This window comes from Carcharhinus amblyrhynchos, chromosome 29, assembly GCF_965287045.1.
Source record: "Carcharhinus amblyrhynchos chromosome 29, sCarAmb.v2.hapA, whole genome shotgun sequence".
NCBI lineage: Eukaryota > Metazoa > Chordata > Chondrichthyes > Carcharhiniformes > Carcharhinidae > Carcharhinus > Carcharhinus amblyrhynchos.
In genome coordinates, this window is record NC_137352.1 from 22,102,882 (window position 1) to 22,119,278 (window position 16,397).

The 16,397-nt window shown below is 41.8% G+C and overlaps 1 protein-coding gene across 5 annotated transcripts in view; it reads right to left on the reverse strand.

Annotated features, from left to right (window-relative positions):
- Positions 1-15,816, reverse strand: part of scn3b (sodium channel, voltage-gated, type III, beta) — a 44,833-nt gene extending 29,017 nt beyond the window's left edge. For all 5 annotated transcript variants that reach the window (XM_080214620.1, XM_080214622.1, XM_080214619.1 and 2 more), the window contains exon 1: positions 15,269-15,816. In XM_080214620.1, the coding sequence (XP_080070746.1) occupies positions 15,269-15,326 (58 nt within the window). In that variant the 5' untranslated portion in view covers positions 15,327-15,816. The remainder of the gene's footprint in view (positions 1-15,268) is intronic.
- Between the last annotated feature and the right edge of the window lie 581 nt (positions 15,817-16,397).

Below are 16,397 nucleotides of genomic sequence, written 5' to 3' on the forward strand. Positions count from 1 at the left end.
GTCTATTGATTCATTTTGACCAATAAAGACCTTAAATTCTCCCAGCATGGAATTACAAACTTGAATTATTCCCGAGTGTTTGTCTCCACTGCCTTTCACAGATATCTAGATATACTAAACCAATCATTGTTAAACATGTTTTTCTTTGTTTTTTAAAAAATGTTATCTTGTGTCTCACCACACCTTATTCTTTGGGCCTAAGGGCAGACCAGCTCTTAGACCTGGACCTCTGCCAACATCACTTTTCAGTCATGGTTACAAAAAGCATGTGAATGACCTGAGGGTAATTGCCCTCTTATTTTCCTTCCTCAATAGGAAAATAACTGTCTCTATTGCAGACAGTCCAATCAAGGTCATGTGTGGATAACTCCAGATAGAAATCTGTACCATCCAGTACGCAGATGCACTAATTTGTGCCATTGTCTTACTTTATTTAAGGATTGTTATAGGTAAATATATCATATTAAAAGCCAACAAAAAAAAACTCTATTGCTTGCTTGAAAATAGCAAAGAATTTTAATCTTATTTGTCCTTAACTTTGGTATAACAAATCAAAGATCTTCAGAGTTTTCAGGGTATTGAAAACCATTAGAGTTAAAGTCATCAGGGAAGTAAAACATCACTAAGTTTGGTCCCAACAGTTCATCACTTGTTTCTCTGCAGTCTACACATTGATGGTCTTCGATTCATCCTGATCACAAAGGCTTATTTCCACTTCTTGATCCGTTACTTTAGTCTCTTAACCTTCCTTTCTTTAAATCCGAATACACTTAATTTTTCTCAGCGTCTCTGTAGAACTGGTGAAGCGAAAACCTGCTGTTTTTCATGTCATTCTTTCCTGAATCCTTTAGTGTTGTCTCTATTCCTCCACTTCAAGAATTGGCATGAAGGCTTTGAACATTGCTTATTGCACCTGGGAGAAACCAGCTGACAACAGAGGAAAATGGCTACACCTCCTATGGGTTGACATCGACCATCACAAAGTCGATCGGTGAAAAAGGCTTAGCAACAGATGACAACACCAAAGACAACAGCCCATAATGACACGATAGCTTCATGTGTGGCACTTATGGCAGAATCTGCCTCATACCGCCTATTTTTTTCTCAAGATGGTGCTGGAGTGAGGCGGCATACCTTCTAATTCTATCTTTTACTTTTTTTACTCTTGTTCTATGCTTCTTAAAAATTCATTGTAACTCTTAAACTTTCTAACAATGCACTAAGTTGATCTTTCTCTATACCATAACTATGACTGCAACATTACATTCTGCACTCCGTCCTTTCCTTCTCTATGAACGGTATGCCTAGTCTGTGTAGCGTGCAGAAATACTTTTCACTGTATACTAAGATGTATGACAATAGTAAATCAAATCAAAAACCTGCCCCTTACGGCCTGGCCTCTTTATCAGAAAAGGTGTGTCAACTGGAAACATGCCTTATGAAATGGATTTGTTTGTTGCATGACTGTTATCTTTCATAAATGGAAGCTTGCCATATCATCCTTCTCTAAAGTCTGTTGTCCAGATTGTATAGAATATCCCAGGTATAGTCTCATTAAGATATGTTGCATTGTTTATTTTGATTACAGTTATTGACTGGAGAGGAGTTAATTTAAAAAGTCCTGCTTTCTCCCCTCACTACCCATCCATGAACATAGAGTTTTTTAAATTTCCCCCTTTTGTAAATGTTGGTGTATTTTCCTCAACCCTTGAACTTGGAGTGTACCAATCCTCGATAAATGATTTGCACAGTGAACCCGAGGTAAGTTAAAATAAAGGGGTTGGTTTATTTTTACACATACACACACGGGGTTTCACAACATTTCTCCCTTCAACACTCACACAATATAAAGAGGCACAAAGGACAGGAAAGGTGGAACGGCAAATTGCGCGGAGGGTGTGGAGAGTCTGCAGAAGGATCTAGATAGGCTGGGCGAATGGGCCAGGAAATGGCAAATGGAATTTAATGTTGGCAAGTGCGAGGTGGCCCACTTTGGTAGGAATAATGGTAGAAAGGACTATTACTTACGTGGCGAAAAACTGCAGCAGGCGACGGTGCAGAGGGACCTCGGGGTCCTTGTGCATGAGTCGCAAAAACCCAGCCTGCAGGTGCAGCAGGTGGTCAGGAAGGCTAATGGGATGCTGGCCTTCATAGCGAGGGGGATTGAATATAAAAGTAGGGAGGTCTTGCTGCAGCTGTATAGGGCATTGGTGAGGCCGCAGCTGGAGTACTGTGTGCAGTTTTGGTCGCCGCACTTACGCAAGGATATTTTGGCCTTGGAGGGAGTGCAGAGGAGGTTTACTAGGCTGATGCCGGAGTTGAGGGGGTTGAGCTATGAGGAGAGGCTGAATAAACTAGGCTTGTACTCATTAGAGTTTAGAAGAATGAGGGGAGATCTCATTGAGACATAGAAGATGATGAATGGGATGGATAGGATAGAGGTGGAGAGACTCTTCCCGCTCAGAAAGGACAGTAGGACTAGGGGGCACAGCCTCAAGATAAAGGGGGGGTGGTTTAGAACGGAGTTGAGGAGGAACTTCTTCACTCAAAGGGTGGTGAATCTCTGGAATTCTCTGCCTGTTGAGGTGGTGGAGGCTGCCTCGCTAAATATTTTTAAGACGCGGGTTGATGGGTTTTTGATAAGCGAGGGGATTAAGGGTTATGGGGAGAGGGCGGGAATGTGGAACTGAGCAGCGACAGATCAGCCATGATCTTATTGAATGGCGGGGCAGGCTCGAAGGGCTAGATGGCCTACGCCTGCTCCTATTTCTTATGTTCTTATGTTCAGGTCCAGTCCATAACAAAATACAACCATAAATGTTTTAGATGTGTCTGCATTTCAGAATCAAAAGTCTTATAGAATGTTCCTTCAGAGGAGAGATTGACAGTTCAGGGTGATCCGTCTTTACAGAAGTGAAACTTCTCCCAGGATAGAAGGCACATGGAGTTGAGTTTGTCTTGAAGACACACATTCCAATCTTCTAATCCAGTAGTTTTCAGTTTTGATAAGGATCAGAGGTCTTTCTGTTGCCATCTACTTGGTCGTAAGATGATAGAAGCACAGGCTGCTCGCTTGGAGCTACTGAATCGCTTCAAAGCATAACTACCCAGTTCAGGTCTGCAGGGCAGTATTACAATCTCTAACAGTTTGGGGGAGGTCATGTGACTTACTACCCACCATTTTTCCTAGATGTTGGACAAAGGCTGTATTTCCTCAGCGCTGGAACCTTGAGGATTTTACTACGGAGTCAGGATTCCTGTTGTTCTTGGAGACACAGCATCCAAGTTGTTGAATGAGACCGCCCGGTCACAAGCTATTGTGTGTTGGATCAGGTAACACTTGGGGCTTTCGCACTAGATTGGAGACTAGAAGTTGCAAACAACCTCCTTTGTTCATACCTGCCTGGGGCAGACGTCTTGTCTGTGAAACCATTGTGTTGGCGCAGCTGGACTGTTTTACAATATAAGCAGTGTTACATTCTAGGACGTGTGATGTATTCGCCTTTGTTTACTTTCTAACTGCTCAGAAACATGCGAAAGCTTGCATATCATCAGCTGGAAACATTTTATCAGCCCAACAATTGTCCATTTTGACAAATAGAGAAAAAGTAGAAATTTATAAGGCAGTCAGGCTGACTGGGAAATGGATTTATTTTCCATCACATCTCGACCAGGACAATTACACATGCATGGACATAGATTGATTTCTGTGAGCATTAATCAGAGACTGGGGAGATTTAAATGAACAAGACAACATGTAAATCTTGCAAACAAATTCCTGCCAATTTTGCACAAGTTGCCATTTAACAGATCGCATAAAGAGCATGTGTTAAATATGATCTTGCAACTTCAACTAAAACCTGCAAAACAAAACTTTGAGAGGGATTGATTACTTATCTGTCCAAAGATAATGAATGTCAGAACTCTACAATTAGGACTGGGCTGTTGTGGAATGGGGAAGATTCTGTGGACTTTTTAGAAATTATGGGGTAGAACCCTGATGTGGAAGTTCCAGTATGATCCTGACAGAGCCAAACTTTGCTGGTGAGGCATAATTCACACAGGACAGGAATCTGACCTCAACAGGATCATATCAGCTGAGTATTGCGTTCAAAAATATCCAATTTTGGATGTTCCAAGGGTCTTACTCTGCAGTATAGATGTCATGAATTGATGACATAGATGTAAATGTTCTTGAAGAGTGAATGAGCTCTATTTAAGTATAATGAAAAAGAGGCTGATGTTGTCAAAGTTTAAAATTAAGTTTGCTGAACTTTATAGATTGACAGGATATCTGGTGGAGGTTATAAAAAATTACCATCTGTTCATGATGTTTTAATAGAGCTCTTGCCAAAATTTCCCAGGGGCTAGTATATTATCATTATGAATGCTTGGCTGAGTGTCAAAACTCAGCAGTGCATTCTGAGTTCACAGTTTGATAGTTTAAAATGGCTATTAAAATATTTGCAATCTTTGATGTGGGATCTGAATAGAAGTTTGTGTTCATTAGAGACCTGAGATTTAAGAGCTTTGAATGCGTTTCAAAGAAAAGAATTTTTTCATTATCAAGTTTGTATGACTGACAGATATATTAGATTGGAAGTTTTTTTTTCTGTACATAACTCCTGGGGTGGCAGGGGGTGGGGGGGGGGGCAACTTTCCCATTCCTACCCTCTAATTTTTTGGTGGGTTGGGTTGGGAGACGCGCGTGTGAGCCAATTCATGAATGCGTTCCCGATGCATGTATCTCCCACTGCCGGAGAGCAGGCTCGGTCAGGACCACATTGGAAACCAGTGGTAAGACCAGGTAAGTGATTTTAATCTATTTGTAATGTAATTTAAATGTGAATATCAGGCCGGGGACTGAATTCTCCAGGCCCGATAGCATCTCCCACCTCACCGGTACAATTTTATTCCAGCAGGGTTTAGAGTAGCTCCACGCTTTCGGGGAACTACCAGAAGACCCCGGTGGAGTGAATGGGGGGGCCTCAGGGTCGGAGCAATTATTGAGGGTGGGAGGAGCCCACTGCCACTCTGCATGGGATTCGATAAGGCTGGTGGGAGGCCAGCAATTGGGGTGGACTGGGGGGTTGGGGGGGGAGGTTGGGGGCAGTCTGATGGGGGGGGTGGAGTCTGCCTCATGGGGGGTTTGGGGGGGGGAGAGGTGTCTGCCAGGTTGGGGGTGGGGAAGAATCGTCACTGCTGGGGGAAGTGGTACTGGAGATCTGGACTTGGGGGGGGTGGGTTTTGGGGCTGACCTGGGAATGGTCATGGGGGCTGTAATCGGGCTCTGGGGGGATGGAAGGGCCGCAGTATGAGGGTCCCAGGCTGGCCAACAATTCGAGCTGGTCAGCAAACAGGAGGCTGACAGTTCAGAGCCACCGCACACGCGCAGAGTTCCGGAACTGTTAGACTTGGGTGTGAATAGACCCCGTTCCCACAGACCATGGGAGATTTGAGTCTGAACTCCCCCACTGAAAAATCAATCAGGAAATGCACCATTTTTCCTGCCAATTAGAATTTTTTTGGAAGAATCACCCCCGATATCTCCCCCCTCTTCCCCCGCCCCCGTGATGAAAACTGGGTGAATGACTTTAATATTGGTATGAGAGCATGAGGAGAAATGGAAGATGGAGTTGGGGGAGTCATGAATTGCCTTGAAGGGGTCTTGAGGTTTATGAGGAGGGATGGGAGCAACTGTGGACCTTGGGGATTAAGTGGGGGCCTGAAGGGGTGTCAGGAGGGCTGAACAGCTACTAAAACAACTGGAGCAAAGTCCCTGAAACCTGAGCTGCCATGTTGGCACTCAACAGCCCTTGTGACTGCCTAGACTGCCTTGCAGGTCCAGAAATTTCCCAACTAGTACTACCTGTCTTAGCAGGGCAAATTCAACCCTTAATGCAATGAATACTCTGAAGAACTAATGACCTTTAACAGGTTACTCAGAGGTGTGACAGTGTCAACCACAGTGTTCTCTCCTTGTCTGTGAAATTCAGCTTCAATTTCTATATCCTTCAATGTGTTTGACTGAAGAATGGCATGATGGCACAGTGGTTAGCACTGCTGCCTCACAGCATCAGAGACTCGGTTTCAATTCCCAGCTTGGGTACTGTCTGTGTGAAGTTTGCATGTTCTCCCCGTAAGTGCGTGGATTTCCTCCGGGTACTCCAGTTTCCTCCCACAGTTCCAAAGATTTGTGGGTTAGGTGGATTGGCCAAGCTAAATTGCCCCTGGGTATCAGGGTGTCTAGCTAGGGTAAATGCGTGGGGCTATGGGGATAGGGCCAGGGTGGGATTGTGATCAGTGCAGACTGAATAGGCCAAATGGCCTCCTTCTGCGCTGTAGGATTCTATGATTCTATTAATCCATGAAACTATGATGGATTGACTAAGGTCAGAAAATCACTGAATGGGAAACAATGAGATGGGTTCATGGTCTGGTGCTCTGTATTACAGTGCTGCCCTGTGTAATAGAGAATTTTACAGGGAAGAGTATTATTATGGAAAGGATTGGTAAGTTAATTAGGTTTGCAGTGCTTGCTTTCATAAGCACCAAGGTAAGTCAACTGGGGGAAAAAAAACCTGCATTTCTGTTAAACAAAAGCCATGCTAGGCTTGACATGTTTGATTCAATGATATAAATAAGTCAAATGTCTTTATACTCGCAGAGCTAACAAAATTATCATTCTCATTTAATTAGACACAACATTTTACCTGTGATGTGTCATTCAGACGTGCAGATCTGTGAAAGTGCAAGCGATGTGGATAGTAAATATTGTAAAGTAAACTAAATCAGGAATAAATAATGCCATTTGTAACATTAGAAGAAGAGATTGGATCAAAGCTTGAATAGAAAAAAGGATAAAAACAGGAAAAGATGATCAGACTAAGAGTATAAAAAAATGCAAAGCCAGAGTAAAAATATGTTTAAATGTTTATTTAATAATTGAATAATAAATATTTGTGATTTTTTTCCTTTCTCCTATTAAAGCTTTGATTCACTAGCTTCTCCTAATGTTACGAATGGCATTATTCTATAACTGTGATAATCAACATATTTTTGATGTCTAGGAGATGTATCAATTTGTCCATATACTAATTTGTCAAAATCACAGCGTGACTGCAGAGCGAAAGAATAAATGATTTGCTCAGGAAAGACAAAAGTTTCCAAGACTGGTTAAAACATAATTAAAAGGTCATAAGCCCAGGACCACCTGTTAGTAATTAGTTCTGAAACCCATCCCAAATGTTGGATAAGCGCTCCTATATTTAAGGAAAAATCTACCTATTGTTACCAGAATAACAAATACTGAGAGCAATGTAGAATTATACAATAGTTATAGAACAGGAGGAGGCTATTTGGCCTGCTGTATTTGTGCTGACTCTTACAGGGACAACTCAATCCCATTCTTTTTTCCATAATCTTGCACTTTATTCCTATTTAGGTAATTATTCCATCTCTTTTCGAAAAGCATGATTGAACATACAAATTAGGACGAGGAGTAACCATTTGGCCTCTCGAGCCTGTTCGGCCCTTCAATAAGACCGTGGCTGATCTGGTTGTGGTCTCAGCCCTACTTTCAGGTACCTCAAATAACCTTTGACTCTTGTGTTCATTGGGAATTTTCGACCTCTGCCTTGACTCCTACCCACCCTATCCATATACACCTCAATCATGTCCTCTTTCCCCCGACTCCTCAATCTTCCCTGCTGTAAAGAAATCAATCCAGCCCTATATGTAGTCTCTCCTTATAGCTCAAATGCTCCATCCCAGGCAACACAGACTTTTTAATCAGAACCCAATTCTGGGATTTCTAGACCCATTCCCAGTGTACTATAAGAGTATGGGTTGGTGCATTCTGCACACTTGACCTGGATAGCTCCATTGCGGGGATTAGCATTTCCTAGCCACTCACAATTTTTGGAGGAATTGTTGGCTCTGTTTTTACGTGTGGAGAAATCATAATGGCAGTCTTTATAAATGCTATTCTGGCTGTCAATAGAAAGGTTCTGCTCTTGTTTTCTGAAGAGAAAGCTAACATTGCTGAATCAAATCATAAAATAGGTCAGGTTGTTGCTAATTGGCTTACTCAACAATTTAATAAGAATCAATTTTAGACATTCAGCATTAATTTATGCATTGAATCTATAAATAAATGCCCAAGAGGATCTTGAAATTTTGTTGGGGATTTGTGCCATTTGCTTTGGGTACCATAAGTTCATAGAACCAGTTTGAACCTGCAAAGAGGGAAGAGGCTACGAGGTAATTGGCAAAAAAACAATTTCCCCATTTCTGTGCTCAAATCCATGAAATTGACTTACAAAAAGAGACATAACAGCTAATTTGGCAGTAATTTGATAAAACATTCCATTTGTTATCTTATTATTGTACAGCACTTCCCAAACTTTACCCTAAAATACTATTGAATGCAATTTGTAACAAAAAACATGTTAACATTGACACTTTCTTGTGCTTGTCTGCAGTTTATCAATGTGGAGAAACTTGATGTTGTTTTCAGTGTAGAGCTACATCTAGTAGAAATGGACTTAAGACTATCCAAATGTGATCGTATCGCACCCTTCACTCATCAGTAGGAGAAGACTTCTTTCCTACCATTTTGTATTCACTTCTAATCACAAGACCACTGAATTGTCATGACGTAGTTAGAGGCCATTCGACCCATTGTATCTGCATTGGCACTCCAAATAAACATTGTGACTTAGAATTAAAATTAATTTAACTTTTAATTTTTCTGCCTTCCTCTGTATTATTTTTATTCAAATAATCATCGAATGCCCCCTTAATGCCTCAATTGAATCTGCCTCCACCATACTCCCAGGCAGTGCATTCCAGACCCAAAGCATTCACTGTGAAAGAGTTTCTCTTGCTTCACACTTGCTTCTTTTGCAAATCACTTTAAATCTGTGCCCTCTCGTTCTCAGGCCCACTGGGAACAGTTTCTCCCTATTTACTCTGTCCAGCCCCCTCGTGATTTTGAATATCTCCATCAAACTTCCTCTTAGTCTTCTCTCCAAAAAGAACAGTCCCAACCTCTTCAATCTATCCTTGTAACTGAAGATTATCACCCCAAAACTATTCTCGTGAATCTTATTTGCACTGTCTCCAATGCATTCACATCCTATAGTGTGGTACCCAGAACTGTACACAATACACCAGCTGAGGTCTAACTTGTGTCTTGTAGAAGTTCAGCATAAGTTCCTTGCTCTTGTATTCTATGCCCTCATGAATAAAGCCCAGATACTATATGCTTTATTAACTGCTTTCTCCACCTTCAATGATCTACACATTCCACCCAGGTCCCTCTGTTTCTGCTCCCCCTTTAGAAAATAAGGGGTAAAATTCTTTTGTCTCTGCATGTTCCTCCTACCAAAATGCATCATCTCACTTTGCTGCATCGAACTTCGCTTGACGTCTCTCTGCCCACTCCACCAACCTGTCTATGTCTTTTTAATGTTTTACGTTGTCCTTCTCACAGTTTTTGACATGACCAGGTATTGTAACATTCGCAAACTTTGAAATTGTCTCTGCACGCCAAGGTCTAGATCATTAATATATATTAATTTCAAACTAGATTTCAGACTTGAAAAGGCAATTTGTAGCCAATATGGTTCCCCTTAAGTTGTGTATTTTTTAACTTAATATTTCTACATAAAATGGGCATACAATTAATTTAATTTTGCCTTCTAATTATAATAATTTATATATTGATATTACACTGCAACATATATATCTTTTCATAACCTGTAGTCCAGATCAAAAAAACATATCTTAAGTTGGGTACAAATTAGTTTTGTTAAAGTAATATGATGTTTAGATAAATGCAGTCAATATCATGTTACAGAGCTCAAGAAATATTAATTAAATGTAGTCTAAAAATAGATACGAGGCAAACGTTCTCAAAACCGGGCAGCACGGTAGCACAGTGGTTAGCACTGCTGCTTCGTAGCTCCAGGGTTCTGGGTTCGATTCCTGGCTTGGGTCACTGTCTGTGTGGAGTTTGCACATTCTCCTCATGTCTGCATGGGTTTCCTCCAGGTGCTCCGGTTTCCTCCCACAGTCCAAAGATGTGCAGGTTAGGTTGATTGGCCATGCTAAGAAATTGCCCCTTAGTGTCCAGGGATGTGTAGGTTAGAGGGATTAGTGGGTATAATGTGTAGGGATATGGGGGTGGAGCCTGGGTGGGATTGTGTTCGGTGCAGACTCGATGGGCCGAAGGGCCTCCTTCTGCACTGTAGGGTTCTATGAAAAGTTTCTAGAATATTAATTGCTGAGGTTAAATGTGACATCTGTAGCTCTTATGGTGAAAGAAAATGCAAGAAAGTAAATTAATTGTAGCTCGTTAGCTTGGTTCTAAGAATCTGTCAGTATGCTATGTGAATGAATAATATTTTTGTAGACGGAAATATTAATGAGATGAAGTTTCGTGCCAAGTTGATGGTGAAACCTTAATTGCAATATGTATATATGTTGAATTCCACAAAATGGATGCTTTTTAATGAACCACGATCTTTTAAAATGATTGTTGAAAATATGGTAAATTTTCTGCGTGGCCTGAATGTTGGCAGTTCACGAGGAAGAGGATTTTGTTCTCTTTTGAATCTTAATCAGGCAACAAGTTCCAACTGTTACCAGCTTCGTGAAAGAAAACTGGATGTTAAATGTAATGTCACTTCTATCCTCCCACCCCTGTTTTGCTTTGTCATTTATTTTGCAATTTTTTAAAAAATTCATTCAAGGGGTGTGGGCATCATTAGCTCAGCTAGTATTTATTACCCATCCCTAACAGCTCTTGAGACAACAGTGGTGAGCTGCTTTCTTGAACTGCTGCGGTCCATATATGATGGAGTTCCAGGATTTTGACCCAATGACAGTGAAGGAATGGCAATATATTTTAAAGTCAAGATGGCAAGTGGCTTTTGATGAAGTGTATACATGCCAAATCTCAAACCAATTTTTTCTCCTCACACCTGGGAATGAGTATTGTGTATTTCCAATGTCTTTGAGAGGTTTCTTCTGCCTTTCTCTTTCTGAATCGCTTGGAAAATGTTACTGAGAACTAAGATCTAGGCTCAAGCGGCACAGTGGTTAGCATTGCTGCTTCACAGCGCCAGGGACCCAGATCAATTCTGGTCTTGGGTTGATGGCTGTTGCAACTATGCAAGGCATTGGTGAGGTTGCACCTGGAGTATTCTGCATAGTCTTGGTCCCCTTGTTTGAGGAAAGATGTAGTGGCGTTGGAGGCAGTTCAGAGGAGGTTCACTAGATTGATTCCAGAGATGAGGGGTTTGTTGCATGAAGAATGATTGAACAGTTTCGGCCTATATTTTCTGGAATTTAGAAGAATGAAGGGGGATCAAATTGAGCTATATGAGATGATAAACAGTCTGGAAAAAGTATGTGTGGAGCAAATGCTTCCTCTTGTATGACATTCTAGGATGAGAAGTCATAGTCTTAGGATAAGGGGTAGCAAATTTAAAACAGAGCTGAGGAGAAACTACTTCTCCCAAAGAGTTGTGAATCTGTAGAATTCGCTACCCAAAAGTGTGGTGGATGCTGAGACAGTGAGTAAATTTAAGGAGAAGTTAGACATATTCTTAATTGGTAATGGGTTGAAGGATTATGGGGAGAAGGCAGGAAAATGAGGATGAGGAACAAATCAGCCATGATCAAATAGCAGAGTGAACTCGATGGGCCAAATGGCCTAATTCTGCTTCTATATCTATGCACATGTGAACTTCGATGACTGTGTGGAGTTTGCACATTCTCCCTGTGTCTGGATGGGTTTCCTTCAGGTGCTCCGATTTCCTCCTACACTCCAAAGATGTGCAGGTTAGGCGGATTGGCCATGCTAAATTGCTCTTTAGGGTCAGGGGATTAGCAGGGTTAATACGTGGGATTATGGGGATAGGACCAGGGTGAGATTATTGTCAGTGCAGGCTCGATGGGCCAAATAGCCTCCTGCACTGTAGGGATTCTCTGATTCTATCGCATCCATATTAAACACTTAATTTAATAAGTACTGTAACTTAAGACATTACTGAATCAAAAATTAAAGTAATTATTTAGTACATTTTGCCGTACTGAGCTGCATCATCCCATCCAGAAAACTCACTGTGTATGTTCATACAATCACTATGATGCAGAAGAAGGCCATTTGGCCCATTGAGCCTGCACCAACACCAATCCCACCCAGGCCCTATCTCCATAACCCAATGTATTTACCTTGTTATTCCCCCAACATGGAGGGGTAATTTAACATGGCCAATCAGCCTAATCCACACATCTTTAGAGTGTGGGAGGAAACCAGAGCACCCAGAGAAAACCCCCGCAGACACAGGGAGAATGTGCAAAATCTACACAGACAGTTGGTCTTATTTAAATTGCTGGGGTCGCTCAGAATATGGCACAGTGCTGTATGTTGCCTTATAAACTTCTTTTCCCTTGTAGTCAATTATGTACTTTACCCCCATATATGAATATGACATTTCAGAAAAGTATTCGCCAGCAGAAATTCAGGCTTAGAAGCTACTAAATTTGCATTAAATTCTTGTGTCTATATAAAAAGTCCAGCTTTACACTGAAAAGTATCAAAAAATTGGTATTGTATTCCAGCCGGTTTTAGTCATGACTTGGAGTGTTCACGAGATGGTATCAATGTGCTGGCTTTTTTATTTGGAAACACTCAGATTATTTAAATAATACAAAATCTGAGATCACGGGTTTATATTTTTAAAATTCAGAAAATTGTTGTTCAGAATATTGCAATAGAATAAATGAAATGTCTCCCCCGTTACTCAAATAAGTTTTAAAACTTGCAAATATTTTTCATTTCCTTGCAATTACTTCCAGCTTATCTTTTGTGAAGCACCAAAATGAATTCAGACACCACTAGCTCCTATGTTAAGCAGAGTTATCAGTAATGTAGTGATATCGCGCTGTCTGTCTAATTCCACCAGCAATGGAAACGTGCAGTGAGCTGGAATTCTCAGACAGTTTAAAAATCCAAATGCTGGTTTGGAAAATGACACACCCTCAACTGCCAGTGCCTGCCAATATGTCTATAATTTGAGTATAACGCTAATCTGTTGTACACTATTCATTAGTAAGCATTAGATTTTGTTTAATACTTACATAAGACATTAAAAAAATGATTTGTGTTAAGGAGGAGTGGAACAGCGACAGGTGGCAGATCAGACAGAGGGAGTCGTCGTATTTCTTTAGAGTCTGTAGGAATCACTGAGTTGTCTATGTTATTAAACCAAGAAGTCTAAACATGTCCAAAGCAAACTCAAATCATAAAACAATCTCACCCAATCCCTATCCCCATCACCCCACATATTTACCCTGCTAATGCCCCTGATACCAAGGGGCAATTTATCATGGCCAATCAACCTAACCCGTACATCTTTGGACTGTGGGAGGAAACTGGAGCACCTGGAGAAAACCCACCCAGAGAAAACACAGGGACAACGTGCAAACTTGGCACAGACAGTGACCCAAGGCCAGAATTGAACTTGGGTCCTCAGCGCTGCGAGGCAGCAATGGTAACCACTGGGCCATCGTGCCAATTTGATCTGTATATTCTTGAAACTTAGGCCTGAGTTTTCAAGATGGTGAGTGTCTCCCCACTGGCCACACCAGCTCACTGCCATTTCACACTCTGAAAAGCATTGATTAGCAGCAGGTGAGACTTCTGCCCATCTATGGTGAGGTTTCAGTGGTGTGAAGGACTAGAGCTAAGGGGAGGGCACCACAAATCTTGCTGCCCGAGACAGATTGTTAATTTTTTCAATTCGGTATCCTGATTCAACTAGTCCCCTCCAGTTTAAACATAAAGACTGGGTGGGACAAGGCCCTTAAGTAACTACTTAAGGTCCTTCATTGATTGGGGCACTCAAGCCCCTGCCTGCCCTACCTGTGAAATTGCATCTTGGTCAAGGTGGGTCGAATCCTGGAGGGAATCTCCTCCATGCAATTTTACACTTCCCCACCCCTTCCCCAGAACCCATCTAGGGTGCAATGTAAAATTTGTGACCTGAAGTATTTTTGCTGCGTTTCACCCTCACTACTTTCCACCCACACCGCACAAAAATGTTTCCAAGAAATTGGCACATGCTTATTCTGTTTGCTCTTCTGGTTAAGTTCTGCTGTTTGTTCATGGAGGGTAGTGAGTGCTAATGGGATGAGGTTGAGGGAGAGAAAGGTAACAGGAGAGATAGGGGTAGGGAGATGGGAAATATCAGATCCCACCACTGGCAGAATGCTCCAGTAAACATTGCGAAGAACTGCACTCCTGTCATACAAGCGCAGTTTCCTGCTGTTATTGAACCATGAACTAAGGGGGCGGAGAGTGACAGCAGGTGCAGAATTCCCCAAAATCTGGGTCCACAATGTGACCCTAGATTAAGGTAATCTGTTCTACAAAAGTACCTGTGGTATCTTGTTATATTTTCATAGGAGTCAGAGATTTTTATATCTGATTTGCTAATTTATTAAATGAATGATTAATGGGGTGTTTGACACGGGTGTCTCAAGCTCAAGGCCAAACTCAAATGTTTGCTATTATGGATGACTTGCTTTTTCCAATAGAATATTTTTCCTGAGTTCTTCCATGAGGGACTCCCGTCCCCTCCGCACCCGGACACTTTCTAAAACTTCATTGGACAAGCCTTTGGCCAAGTTATTTCAAATCACACAAGTTGTTGACTTGGACAGACAGCGGGGCGCGGCACCGAATATTAAACAGAAACAAGGAGGTCCTTCCCAAACGGGGACAGGAATGAATCTGGTAATCGCGAAAGCAAATTTAGATGAAATTAGGTGGGGTTAATGGCTGCTTCAGAAACCGGTGTTCCTCTTACACGGAGCATACCAGCGCTGTTTCCCTACTCCCATTAAGCCAACAGTACTCACTATTTGAAACATTAAATGATAGCAAACAGTAGTAAAAATCGATACTGGAGGCACTTAGTATCATCTTTGGAAGTTTAATTGTTTGAGGATCTGAACCCGTACTATATTGGATTAATTATGCAATCACACTAATAGTTATCGTAAGAAAAAGAGGCATTGCTTTGTCCTATTTACAATACATATTAAAAAATAATGTACCTAATTTTCACCATGACCTCTTGTTCTTCATTGACAAACCCTCTAAATTTCTCCCGTCTCTTAATGCTTTAATGAAATCAAATGCACTGGACGGTAATATAAAGAAAGATTAATATTTCATTAAAAAGAAACTTACCGAACAGCATAATGAGCAAAGAAACAGAATAAAGAGAGGTGTGCCACCAACTCCTCATGGTGAGGGACAGTCAGACCGCAAGTACAGCTGAATTTGAAAGCTTGCTCGGAATCCACTTGTAGCTGTGCTATTGGAAACTCTTTTCCCCTCTGTCGATGCGTCGGGGGCTCATGGAATGATGTCGGTTCGAGCTGTCGAAAGGGGTTGCAACACAATGGCTCCTGGTGGTGGTTTAAAGCTGCCCTCCAACAGGTTTCCCCATCCACCGGCGCCTGATCCCTTTGTGTTGCGTTTCCCCCGAGTCGCTGTCCTTTCACTGGGGATTTCAGCACCACAGACAGCGTCAAGCCAAGCGGACAACCAGGCTCCAAACTGACCACTGCTGGCACAGGGAAGCTCAGAAGCAAACCACTATTTATTCATTACTTTTTCAGCGAATGCTCAGGTGAGAACAAAGGATGTCTTTCCTTTTGTTTCGGCGATCTGGATGTTAGCAGATTTGATGAATTGAAGGAGGCAGCGAGTGAGCGTCGCCTAGTCTGCTTGTCTGTGACTCCTGTTTGATTCAGTGTAGCCAGTCTGTCTCGCTTTCTGTGTTAACATTCCCACGCTTACTCCACCTTCCTTCTAGAATGGGCAACACCACAAACACGCATGCGTTGGCAGCCCAAATTGTGGCTAGCTAAAGTGGGTGTCTGTGTCTGAACTGGTATTTACAAGGCAGAATGAAACAAATAGCGCCTTTGGAAATAGTATGAAATTGAATAAAATGCCAACCTGTTTTTTTTAAGCCAGACAACATTTTATTTTTCAGTGTGTGAATTGGAAGGCTAAACAATAGTGGTGGATTTATCAGTCTTATGAATTAGTCTTGTTGTATTGTCGATAATATTGAATCCACATCAACCAATATATTTGTCAGTGATGCTGCACCCTATTCCAGAGCTAATGGCGTTCCCCAGGGGGAGACGAGCAAAACAACAGCAAGCATGGTCTCAGCTGTTTGTCAGTGGAAGCCACAGGCTTTGCTGTCAGACATCAACTGCCTGCCTCATTCATATTGACACTTGCTTGCAAAATCGGAATTACGTTGCACTGGCTACTGGGACTAAGGCATCCCCAGTTTTGT